General features: G+C 30.6%; 2 protein-coding genes across 3 annotated transcripts; one reads left to right on the top strand and one right to left on the bottom strand.

The window, feature by feature from the left end:
* Window positions 1-6,091: 6,091 nt before the first annotated feature.
* Window positions 6,092-11,213, bottom strand: LOC106410841 (cysteine-rich receptor-like protein kinase 43). Of its 2 annotated transcripts, XM_048757003.1 has the most exons (7): window positions 10,963-11,213; window positions 10,762-10,895; window positions 10,485-10,695; window positions 10,175-10,409; window positions 9,959-10,109; window positions 9,637-9,770; window positions 6,092-6,324 (listed from the first exon to the last, which is right to left on the bottom strand). In XM_048757003.1, exons 1-7 carry the CDS (start codon window positions 11,030-11,032, stop codon window positions 6,255-6,257), a joined length of 1,005 nt encoding a protein of 334 aa, XP_048612960.1. In that variant the 5' UTR covers window positions 11,033-11,213; the 3' UTR covers window positions 6,092-6,254. The 2 variants fall into 2 exon arrangements, with proteins under 2 accessions (XP_048612960.1, XP_013706916.3); XM_013851462.3 differs by lacking the exon at window positions 6,092-6,324 and having other exon boundaries at window positions 9,167-9,770.
* Window positions 6,406-7,252, top strand: LOC106421132 (21 kDa protein; the record flags this gene model as incomplete). The annotated part of the gene is made up of 1 exon (XM_013861979.3): window positions 6,406-7,252. A coding segment is annotated over one exon (660 nt), but the record flags the coding sequence as incomplete, so codon positions are not given.
* Window positions 11,214-12,379: the final 1,166 nt, after the last annotated feature.

The raw sequence follows: 12,379 nt of genomic DNA on the forward strand, positions 1-12,379 counted from the left end.
AAGAATAATACAATATTATTCCATAAAATGATTATGTAATGCATATATGATCAAAAAGTGCATTCTGAAGTAAAAAAAATTACTCTCTTCATTTTTAACTGTAGAGTACGAGCTAAAAAATATTGAAATAAGATGATATTAATACTTGTAAATACATTAGATCTGAACAAGAAAGTAAAAGAGAAAAATAAAATATTGCTAAGAGACTAAATTTTATCGATAATATTAATACTCATGAATACATTCGATCTGAACAAAAAAAGAATCGTACGTAAAGACATCAAAAATAACAACAACCATCTTCAGTTACAAAAACAAATTGGACAAAAATTTGGAAATTTTGAAGGTTCCAGATCAAATTTACCTTCGTATTAGTGTTGTTGTAATATTTAAATTTGTGTAATAGTTATGTCTTCATGTAATTTTTTAAAAGTTTTTTTGTGAAGTTTATTTCGTATATTGTTGTTGTCTAAATTTAGTTTTAGAATATTTTAAATATTATTTTAAAGGTTTATTTAATTTATGTGTAAAATTTAAATTTATAAACAAAATTCGAACTATTTGTGAGATATTTAATTTTTAAGGATTAAAATGATATACGAGAAAATATTTAAGAAACATAAATGTAATATGTAATTGTAAGGACCAAAATGCAAATAAATATATATTAAACTTCAAATTTGAAATTTTGAGTAGTGAAACTTCAAATATAAAGTTTTACTTCTCAAAACTTCAAAAAAAAATTTATAAAGCAAAAAACTTCATATTTGAAGTTATAAAGTATCTTTGGAGATGCTTTTAGCGCCATAAATGTATCTTGTCTGAGAACGTAGTACTCCTTTTATTAAATTTCTTGTGGTTAGTACTTAGTTGTAAAAAAAAATTTAAAATCCATTTTGACTATACGAAAGATATCCAGTAAATCCAATTTGATTCAATACTTCTTCTAACTCGATTAAGAAAGATCTCGATATCTATAAAATTTTAGACTCAAACAAATAGTCAATCTATGATCTGTTGAAAATAGTGTTGACAAATGTCATTTAAGAAACAATATATCTGTTGTCTGTGTTATTTTAGACATTTTCATTAATACAAAAGTACACATGTATTATCTCTCAAGTATTTTTTTCGGGTTTAAGAACTTGTATTATCTCTACATTTTGTGTGAGCATATTGTTTTTAAGCTTTGTGGGGAGATGTTCTTCTCAAAACACCCCAACACAACACAACGATACAAAGACTGAACATCAATATCTCCAATCAACAATTTAAAATAAATTAACCAAAAACATACGTCTTTTTTTTCAAAAAAATAAATTGGAATATATATATATATATACCTGAATTTGTTTCTTCCTTTTACGGGTTGTTGTTCGAAATGATATGTGTATCACTTTCATATAGGACTGAAAATTTTATCCGTAAAATTTGATTTTATTCATTATTCGTTTCGATTCGATCCGAAAAAATCTGGATCTGCGTAAACTTTCGAAGAAAAACAAATACTAAAATTTAATATTCGTTAACGAAGCAAAACACAAATACTAAAATTTTAAGAAGCTGATATCCGCTCTGCTCCACAAGATATATAAATACATGAATATCTTGATTAAATTTAGAGTTTTAAATGAATAGAGTTATACAATTTTCATTCTAATACATGGTTTAATAATTATATTCACATTATTATTTATAAAAGTATTAATCAAGAAAATAAAATAACTTTTATGAAAATTATAGCTTTTTCTTAAGTTGTTTTATTATTATGTTTTAACTAAATTTAAAATTTACATTAAATGTAATTTCAATACTTATTTTAATTTTATTTTATATATCATGTTAACAGGTATTTTAAGAACAAATTTGTATCTTTTTCTAGTTTATTTTCCATAAACAAAATATATGAGATATGCATAAGGATTTTGTAAATATCCGCAAATATCTATATATTTTTCGGATATCCGGTTTTCCAGATATCTGTATTATCCCAAAGCAAAGCAAATCGGAAAATTAGATATCTGTAACATTTGAAGCAAATCATAAATACTGAAAATTCTACTAGCATTTGATCCGTGTCCAACCCTACTTTCATCCATTGGTTGTAATCATATAAATAACATGTCTGTATTACATATGTCTGAGATAAACTTTCAATTTTAGATTCAGAGGTCATCCTGAAATAAATTAGATTTTATGCCAAAAACACTAATTTTGATTACCACAAATATCTTAAATAAACTATAATTCTCAAGCTTTGTAATTGTTTTAAAGAAAATGATTATGAAGTTTTCAACAAAATGAAACTTACATAAAAATATAATATTAGTTCATTATAGTTTCATTTTTTAATTAATTAACTTTTGGACATACATTATTCATCAATCTAATTTTACTTTATTTCTTTTTGTCAATTTTCTAATATATTCTTACAGATAATATTTTTGTTATAACTTCTTAACAGCATCCTTATAAATTAGAAGCCCAAACCTTGACGCTAGCATGGCCAAGAACATGCAGCTTAAGCCATTTGGATGATTCAAAACATAAAAAATACAGTGTGAAACATGCACGATGAAGAAAAAATAGCTACACTGAGTAGCATAATATAAAACGGAGGTGGGGGTAACATATTTTTACATTGGAAATCAAATGCAGACGTAGTAATGTAACTGCAAAGAAATATCTTATACTACGCTTTTTTTTTTAATTTTTTTTTGATAACCTCGGTGTTATCCCAAAGGCTTTCTAGATCTAATGACTAATCACCAAGAGGCTCATAAAAATCCAGATTTTCTTGCCATTTAAGACGTCTATAGGTGGCCAAAGGAAATCAAACCCATGGCGGAAGTTCTAGCTGAAATTCTTTTACCACTAGACCAAGACCACTTGGTTACTACACATTTTATATTAATGATCAATACAAAATTAAAATTGAAAACATTATTTTTAATGAAAACTAGAGATTGACCCGCACGCCCGTGCGGGTGTTAATTTTTACTTTCTTATAAATCGATATTTTATTTTTATGATTAGTATTATATATTTTATATGTGTCATAATATAATTAATTGCATAAGTACTTTTAGATTTCTATACATCATAATCGAACCTGAATCAAATAGAGTAATATGATTACTTTTGGTTATTTGGTTATTTTTAGTTTAATTTGAATTCAACATACCTGAATTGAATCGGTTAATATTCTTACTTTTCATACAAATATCCGTACCGGCGTCAAATACATTAGTTTTTGGATATTTGTAGGTTTGTATATATCAAGACTGAATTCATCTGGACCCGATTCGAAACACACACGAAAATTTATAATACCGAAATGAAGTCTAGTTTCAAAACTCAAAAAGCATGATAACCCACAGAAATAACTCGTAGCTGAATAGTTATCCGAATGTCCATGTCTAACCGATACATAAGTAAATAAAAAAAATTGTTAACCATTTTGAATTCTTATCACAAATAGAGTGGTTTTATTCAAATATGTCGAATTATTATAGTTAATATGTAAATAATCCTGGCAAAATATTATAGTAAATATAATTAATGAGATAGTTAAAAAGTGAGAAAATGAATGTAAAAGATAAAATAAAAAAAATTGAAAACAAATAAGTTTTGTTTTTCATGTCACTATTATATATCATATATATGTCATCATATAATTAATCATATTTTATATGTACCATAATATAAGTAATCATATAATTAATATTATTTTATACATACCATCATATAAATAATCACATATATTATATTTATAAACTTAATATGAAATATAAAAACCATAATTTAAGTTGGTGTTTTTAATTAAGTTATGTATTGTATTTTTCTTATATATAGTGAAAATATTTTTTAAATGGTTATTGGAAAATATTTTAGTAAATTTTTTTAAAATATATATATATATATATATATATATATATATATATATATATATATATATTTGAATCAATTATTTATATAAATTAATTTTAAATTATTATTTTGATTTGAATTTTGTATAGAAATAATTAAAATTGAGAAAAATGAATGCAAAAGATAAAATAAAAATTGAAAACAAATAAATTTAACAAATAAATTTTGTTTTGTACTTCTGTAATAAATGAGATTAACTTATTTAGTAAATATAATAGATGAAGGGTTAGAATTGATTAACAATATAATAAAAATCTTTTAAAAAATCAATTAAGATAAGCAAGTATTATTTTCTACTGTTATCCATGCTTCCAAACAATTCTCATTTATACTACTATCCATGTTTCCAAACAATTCCCATTTATACTATTATCCAAGTTTCCAAACAACTCTCAAATGTACTTCAGTTTTAATAATATAGATATTTGGCTAATACAGTTATCTAACTATATTAAAAGGAAGATATACTCAATCCTAAAGCTATTCACGTATGATTAAAAAATTAGTCAATCAAAACTCTCTTTTTTAACACGTCATAACTGTTTCTGTTCTTTAGAGAAACTGTGTTTTCGTCTGGGCTGTCCAGAGATAAAAAGTCAGTTCAAGCCCATTAATGCTTAACCTAACAATCGTGGAAGCGTTGAGCTCATCTTCCCTATCCCGACTCTTAAGCTTCATCTTCACAGGTTGCGATAGTAACTCTGCTACTGCTTCCTCCTCTTCATATGATAAAAGGGAGAATATAGTATGTACCTACTTTATTTACATCGATTATTAATACATTAAAACGTGTTTTGTTTGTTCCAAAGGTAATTAAAAAAACAAATACAATATTCCTATATAGAAATGGAAAACATTTTTTTATAAAACAAAACTAGATAAACATTACTTATAAAAATGAGTAAGGTTTTAGCATCAATTTTAGTCTAATAGTTATATTTTACGATCAATACATGTATGGTAGTTGTTTGTATAAGTGTCTTCACTCCTCACTGTTTAGATTCAAATCTGTATACTGTAGTATTATTACCTAAGTATATAAAGGGTTCTCATATGCGGGAAAAAAGGCTATATCAGCTTAGACTTCTAGCAGCTACTTTTCATAGAACAGAAGTTAAAAACGGCTCATGGTTTGATTGGCGGTTATATGTCGTGAATTAAATTTACTAAGATCAGGTACCGAGTTAGTCTGTCAAGGGTAGGGGTGTTCAATCCGGATATCGGTTCGGTTTCGGTTCGGTTTTTTTCGGGTTTCGGTATTTCGGTTAGTAAAATATGACTACCATTCTAAATCCATATTTACTTCGGTTCGGTTCGGTATATATACCGTCGGTTTTCGGTTTATTCGGTTTTATACCAAAAAACATAATTATTTTGTTTGAAATCATATTATATGAATTTTAGAGTCATAGTCTCAACACAATCATTTATTATTACATGTTCAAATAAATGAACAAAAAAGTAAAAATGCTTCTACCATCAAATAAAATAATCAAATCTATAACTAAAATCAAAATTTGAAATTTTGAAAATAAAAATATGAAACAAAACAGAAACATGTAAGAAAAGTTTTTTCACTCTTCTATATTTAGTGTTCATTAAATTCATGCTTTTTCAATTGAAAATTTTCCATTATTTATTGTCCCTCAAATTAATAATCTTCGTATTAATTTAGTAAACACTAAAATAAAACAAAAATATCAAAAAAAAAAGACTTAGAAAATAACATGTCTGAATTGTGATGTATTGTTATTTAGTTATATTTCAAGTATTTTACAAATTAAGGTTTTTTATTACTATAAAATTATAATAGTTATTAACACAAATTTAACTTATGTAACAAATAGATTTTAATGTATTGTTATAAAATAGATACATATTTACATGTTTCTACTTTTAATCGGTTTTGTTCGGTTTATTCGGTTTAATCGGTTATATACCAAACCATATCCAAATCCTACGGTTTTTATAAAATTATATTCATTCGGTTTATATGGTATATACCAAAACCAAACCATATTGTCTATTTCGGTTCGGTTCGGTTCGGTACGGTTCGGTTTTACCATATTGGACAGCCCTAGTCAAGGGGATGTAATACGTCGATATCGTGTAACATCTTTATTCCTTAAAAGCTGCCCCAACATTACAAAGTCAAAGCCCATTATCTTAAACCTTAATCATCATTCGAAGTCTATATTCAATATTCAGAAACCTTAATCATCATTCGAAGTCTATATTCAATATTCAGTAATGCAACTACACTTGTTCGAAAACAACTTCAAATTTAAAAAATACCATTCTAGATTGAAAATACATCATACGTTTTAGATTGGGATTCGGCCCGGCCCATTAAACTTATGTGCCGACCATTGGTGGCAGAGTATTCCGGTTAACCTCCAAAGTCCAAACTCAGCTAAGTACATTAAAGTTATACTATAACGAACGAATAAAGCCACTTCAAAACCCTATAAATACTCTAAGGAAAGCTCATCAATCCAAACACATCACACAACGTTAGTAGCAACAATGATGAAACCTATTCTCCTCCTTCTCTTATCATCCCTTCTCCCATCAATCCTCACCGTTGATCCCCCACTCCCATCACCAGACGGCTCAGATTTCATCCGTACGAGTTGCAACACCACACTTTACCCCGACCTATGCTTCTCCTCTCTCTCCACTTTCGCCAACTCCATCCACAACGACTCAAACCGTCTCGCACGCGTAGCCATCTCTCTCACTCTCTCCAACACTCTCCACCTTGTCTCCTACCTCCAAAACGCTTACGGCAACTGCGTTGACCATGGTTGTGATGGCCCAACCGCTGCTATCATAAAGGACTGTTCTGAGAATCTTAAGGATGCTGTCGACGAGATGAGAGACTCGATGAAGCAGATGAAGGAGCTTGTTTCCACGGGCTCGGTCCAGTCCTTTAGGTTCCAGATGAGTAACGTCAAGACTTGGCTCAGCGCAGCTCTCACTAACCAGTATACCTGTACTGACGGATTCGAGGACTTCCACGAGAACGGCTCCATCAAAGATGACGTATCCTCACGAGTGGACGACGTTAAGAAGCTGACTAGCATTGCGCTTGCTTTAGTTAATCGCTACGCCGATAAGGCAATACCTTTATAATTCATCGATCAAGTCTTCCTTTATCTTGAATAAATGAGCTTTATACATAAAATAAATATGTAAATGATAAACAGTAAAATTCGTTGTTGGCTAATACTATATGTGAGTTTCCCTTAGTTGTATAATATGTTTTGTGTCGAAATTATTATTTACATGGAAATAATACAAAACGAGTTTGTGAAAAGAATCAGTTAATCTTTTCATTTTTCTTCCCTTCAGTTATCGTTTAAGGATTTTCATTAATTATATCAATATATATACGCTCGATAAAAGAACGTGATAAAATAGATGTATGAGTTATGCGTTTGGCGTCTATAAATAATATTCTTGACTTGTTGATGCATAATTGATAATTTGATATGTGCCCATGCATGCGCTGTAATTCCACTAGGATCACTTCCACCTGGAACTTTATTATAATATATATACTTGGTTTCATCTGTATTTGTGAAACTTGCATTCGGTTGTCCTATATATAAGTAACACGCTCAATTATGGCTCTCAATTTTCAAAAAGTTAAATACTTCAACGAACATGAAAGCATAACCAAGAAAAACACGTTTAGGAACCTCGAGTAAAAATCTGTTTTTCATATAGGCGAAAGTTACCATTTCTTAAAGCACATATGCCATCTTTCACTACAACTCACATCCAGAAAAAATAATTCAACGTCTCTCCAAAATATATTCATTCAAGATGAATAAGCTTATATACACATAGTGTTTGGTATACCTACATATGCTTATTCATATGAGTTTTCCATAAAGCCAAAAAGTAAGGTATATTATTCACTTCTCCTTAATCGATTGTCGTAAAAATATAAGAAATGAGCCAAATACCGGATATTATTAGATGACAGAACTCGTGTTTAGATTATAATGTTATTACGAATGAGAAAACATAAAAATATTCAATCACTGGACGTCTGGACTCATGATTTTCTATACATAATATAGTATACATAAAAAATAGTAGAAATTTGTTATAATTTATTTTCAATATACCATATCTTTCGGTTGACGCGCTATCACTATCTAAATATAATTTGAAGATGAGATAAACGAGGGAAGTACAATCAATAATTTTGGTATTGTTTTAGTGATCATATGCTTTGTACATATATTTTCGTACAATAGTACAATTTAAAGTAATACAGACGAATTTATCGCATGTTACTATATATAATGTTTAATGCATTTAGTATTATACTGTTCCTCAACAAGTAATTTAAAAGTTTGCTTAGTCTGAGTTTTGCATGGTATCATTCTATCTTTCGACATCCATTATCTAGAAATAATTGGTTTATGCGGAAGACCATCCTTTGAACTACAATCAAAGCAACAAGTAGTAGTTGACTAGACCTTATTGTCATTGAAAGTCTTTTTTATCTTTTTTTGGGGGCTTTCCTTGACCCATGCTTTGTTAGCAATCTTAGATGCAGTAGAATTTGATCCTTCAAGGACTGATGTATCTCTTGGACCATTACTTCTATAATGAATTCACATACTTATCAACAAAAAAAAGTAGTAGTTGACGTCTAAAAATTATGAGTCAACTCTTTTTTTTTGACCAAACAAATTTGTGTTACTTAGAAAAAGTTTACCCTCCATGATTTCATTACAGAAGAGAAATATTCATATATGTAATAGATAGCTACAGCCTAACCCATCAACTATATATATATGTGAGTAAGACCAAAGCACAGAAAAATGTCAGATAATAATTACAGGATTAGTAAACAATGATTCCGAATCTTGGAAAATTTACTCGCCAACAGTTGGAACGGGATGAGGTCCACAGACCAAAAGCGAGCATAGATGACCCATTAGCCGTGGATGGTCGGAGGGTTACAGATAACCTCTCCTGTCTTTCGGATTTAAAAACCAAAAAAAAAACCCGTGAATGCTCATATTTTCTCATTTTTTACAAGACTTTATACAAACTTTTTTTTTTTTTTGAACAAAGACTTTATACAAACTATGATACAATTTCAACAGTCCTCCAAAGACGATTTCAACTCATCAAACTATGCAGTGCGTTGTCTTTAAAAGAGATTTAGAAGTATAAGATTAAACACACCATCTTGCCGCACCAGTGCAACAGCTTAACATTAGTTTCAATATATACAAATGAATGAATTTTTTTGTTTCTTACATGAGAAGAGAATCAACACCACTAAGCCCTGTCCTATAAATCACTTACTACCACAGCCAAAAAATAATACTAATTTACAAACAAATTGAAACAAGATTTTATCTACATTAATAACTCATAGGTCGTTTCCCGTGAGGGTCTGAGCTAGAGCTCGCACCACCTACACTTCTAGTCGGAGTCCTAGAAGAAGCTGGTGTAACTCCACCACTCCCTGTGTTGCTTCCAGTGTTTGTCTTCAAGTTCGAACCAAACGAACCAGCACTCGATCCAGGTGTCGATAATGTACCAACCGAGGATGTTACTGAAGGACCATGCCTTGGACGCCCGTATCTAGACCCGGGGACACCAGGACGCTCTGGTTCTTCGAGATGTCCTGGTTTTCTTGTGAGAAGCATAGCTATTCGTCTCATCGCTGGCCTCTGGTGAGGATCTCCTTGAACACTGAGCAGGCCAATCTGAACGCAGAGTCTCACTTGTTCAGGATCAGCCGAAGCTGCTATCTCCGTGTCTAGTATCTCGTTCGTCCTGCCTTTCTTGTATAACTTATATGCCTGTGTCAAAATTAGGAAGTTGTTAGTATCCAAACAACCCAGAGACAAGGCCAGTTCTGAGATTTTGGGAGCTATAAACAATTTAGTAAGAGTTTATATATGGCCCAATGATTCACTAGCCTATGCTTAGGACCGGCCCTGACGGGGAACAATGGAACATGAGAGAGCAGAGAGACTAGAGGCTTTACCCATTCAAGAAGAGTCTGGTCAGGGTGTCTCATACTAAAACTCGAGTTCTTCTGGCCACTAATGAGCTCCAAAACCACAACCCCAAAGCTGAATACGTCTGCTTTTACCGATAGAACACCGTGCATTACATATTCCGGAGCCATATAACCACTAAGAAAAAGTTAACATTAATCACCATTCTACCATGACAATGACATTAGTGATAGAGAACATACTTGGTGCCGGCGACGCGGGTGTTGACGTGAGTTGCGTCTTCCTGATAGAGCCTGGCCATCCCAAAATCCGCAATCTTAGGAACCCATTTCTCATCAAGCAAAATGTTGCCAGCCTTGATGTCCCTGTGGATGATGCAGTTTGGTGCGTCTTCATGGAGATAGAGCAGTCCTCGAGCAATGCCAGTTATGATCTCAAACCTCTGCTTCCAGTCTATCTCCGACCTTCTGTTCGATTCTGCATCCAAAAACAGAAACCAATGCTAATGTACAAGCCAATCTCGAGACAAAACTAAAAGATGAGAAAACTTACTGAAGAGGACCTTGTCGAGGCTCTCATTAGCGACGTACTCATAGACCAAAAGCTTATCATCTCCGTGCGTGCAATAGCCCCAGAGGTTAACAACGTTCCGGTGCTGGACTTTAGCTAACAACTTGGCCTCGTTGACAAACTCGTTCTTCCCTTGCCTTGAAGCCTGAGACAGCTTCTTCACCGCTACGTCTCTCCCGTCAGGTAACCTTCCCTATTTACAATTCAATCTCATCAGCCAAAACATAACAAAAGCCACCCTTCAGAGTTAAATCTTTACCTTGAAGACGGGACCGAACCCACCTTCGCCGAGTTTGTGGGTCGGGTTGAAATCTTTGGTAGCTGAGACTAAGACTTGAAAGGAGAAAACTTTCTGCTCCAGAGCTGCGATTCTCTCGATGTCGTCTTCAAGACCTATGGGTTCAACGAAGACGAATTATAAACCCAAAAATGGAAAAGCTTGAATCAAAGGAGAATTTACCTGAATTGGAGGTGCGTTTGAAGGGTTTGATGATATTCTGAAAGAAATTCATGGGCTTGGGCTTGGTCATGCCCAGACCACTGCTCTTCTGAGAGTTCTTACGTTTCACCGGTTGTAGTCTCAAAATCCCAGATTGTAATTTTGGGGTGAGTTGAGCTGAGTTGAGCTGAGCTGAGCGGAGGAAGGGAGGTAAAAGAAGAAGTGTGAGTAAGAAGGATGTTATATGGATAAATAAAAGTCAAAGTCTGGCTTCAATTCAACATATTTATTAGTATAAATAAATAAAAGTCCAAGAAGGGGTTAAAGCCTGAATAAAAACGTGGTGAAATTGTTGACAAAAAAAAAACGTGGTGAAATTGTTTTTAGGGCAATTGTCAATAATAGCACATTTTGAAGTTTATGTCTCAAAAATAGTACTAAAAGGAAAAAGTCACAAAATGACATTCATTAAAGGGTAAAATATCCATAATACCCTTGGTTTAAAATTAAATAAACAAACAAAAATAAATAAAAATAAATAAAATAAAAATAAAAAAATGAAAAAAAGAAATTTTTTTTTTATAGTTTCAGATTATATGTTTTCAGATTCGAAATTTTTATTTTTATTTTTTTTCAATTTTTTTTTTTTCAAATTTTCTTTTTATAATTTAAAAATACATTTTGAAACTGTTTTTAAAATTTTTATTTTTTATTTTAGAATTTATTTTTTATAAAATTTTAAACCCTAATTCCAAAACCCCACCCCTTAACTCTAAACCCTAAGGTTTGGATTAATTAATCCAAAGGGTATAAGTGTATATTACCTCTTTAATGAAACCTATTTTTTGTGACTTTTAGTCTTGAGTGCTACTTTGGGAACAAAAACTTGGTTTAGTGCTATTTTAGTCTTTTTCTCTTGTTTTTATCATAGATGAGTTTTTATTTTTGGGTCAATGAGTTTTTAAAGTTCCAGATTTGTTGTTTTTAATACTTCCAACAATTTTTATTTTTAAATAAAATATTTACAAGCACGAAACATTAAGAAATCTCTATATTTACAAGCAAGAAAAAACTATTTTTGATTTACCATTCATATATTGATTACAAGCAAAAAATATCTAAGGTTACAAGCAAGAAAAACTAACAAATTTTTATTTAACATCCATATATTTACTATTTGTTCTCTCTCCATTTTTTTACTATTTCTAATTTATAGCTATAACTGGTGAATTAAAACAAGAATACATAGAATATAGAAGAATTGAATAAAATGAATCAAATGCGGTAGAAAATGAAATAGATTCATTTCATTTATTCTTTAACAAAATTGTTATAGAATGATTTGCTTTGTATTTTTTTTTTAAATTGATAAAATGAGCATTTTTATTCTATTCATGTAAAATAGTAAAACAATTTATAAAACTCGTGAAATTGATTA

Source organism: Brassica napus, chromosome A2, assembly GCF_020379485.1.
Source record: "Brassica napus cultivar Da-Ae chromosome A2, Da-Ae, whole genome shotgun sequence".
Lineage (NCBI taxonomy): Eukaryota > Viridiplantae > Streptophyta > Magnoliopsida > Brassicales > Brassicaceae > Brassica > Brassica napus.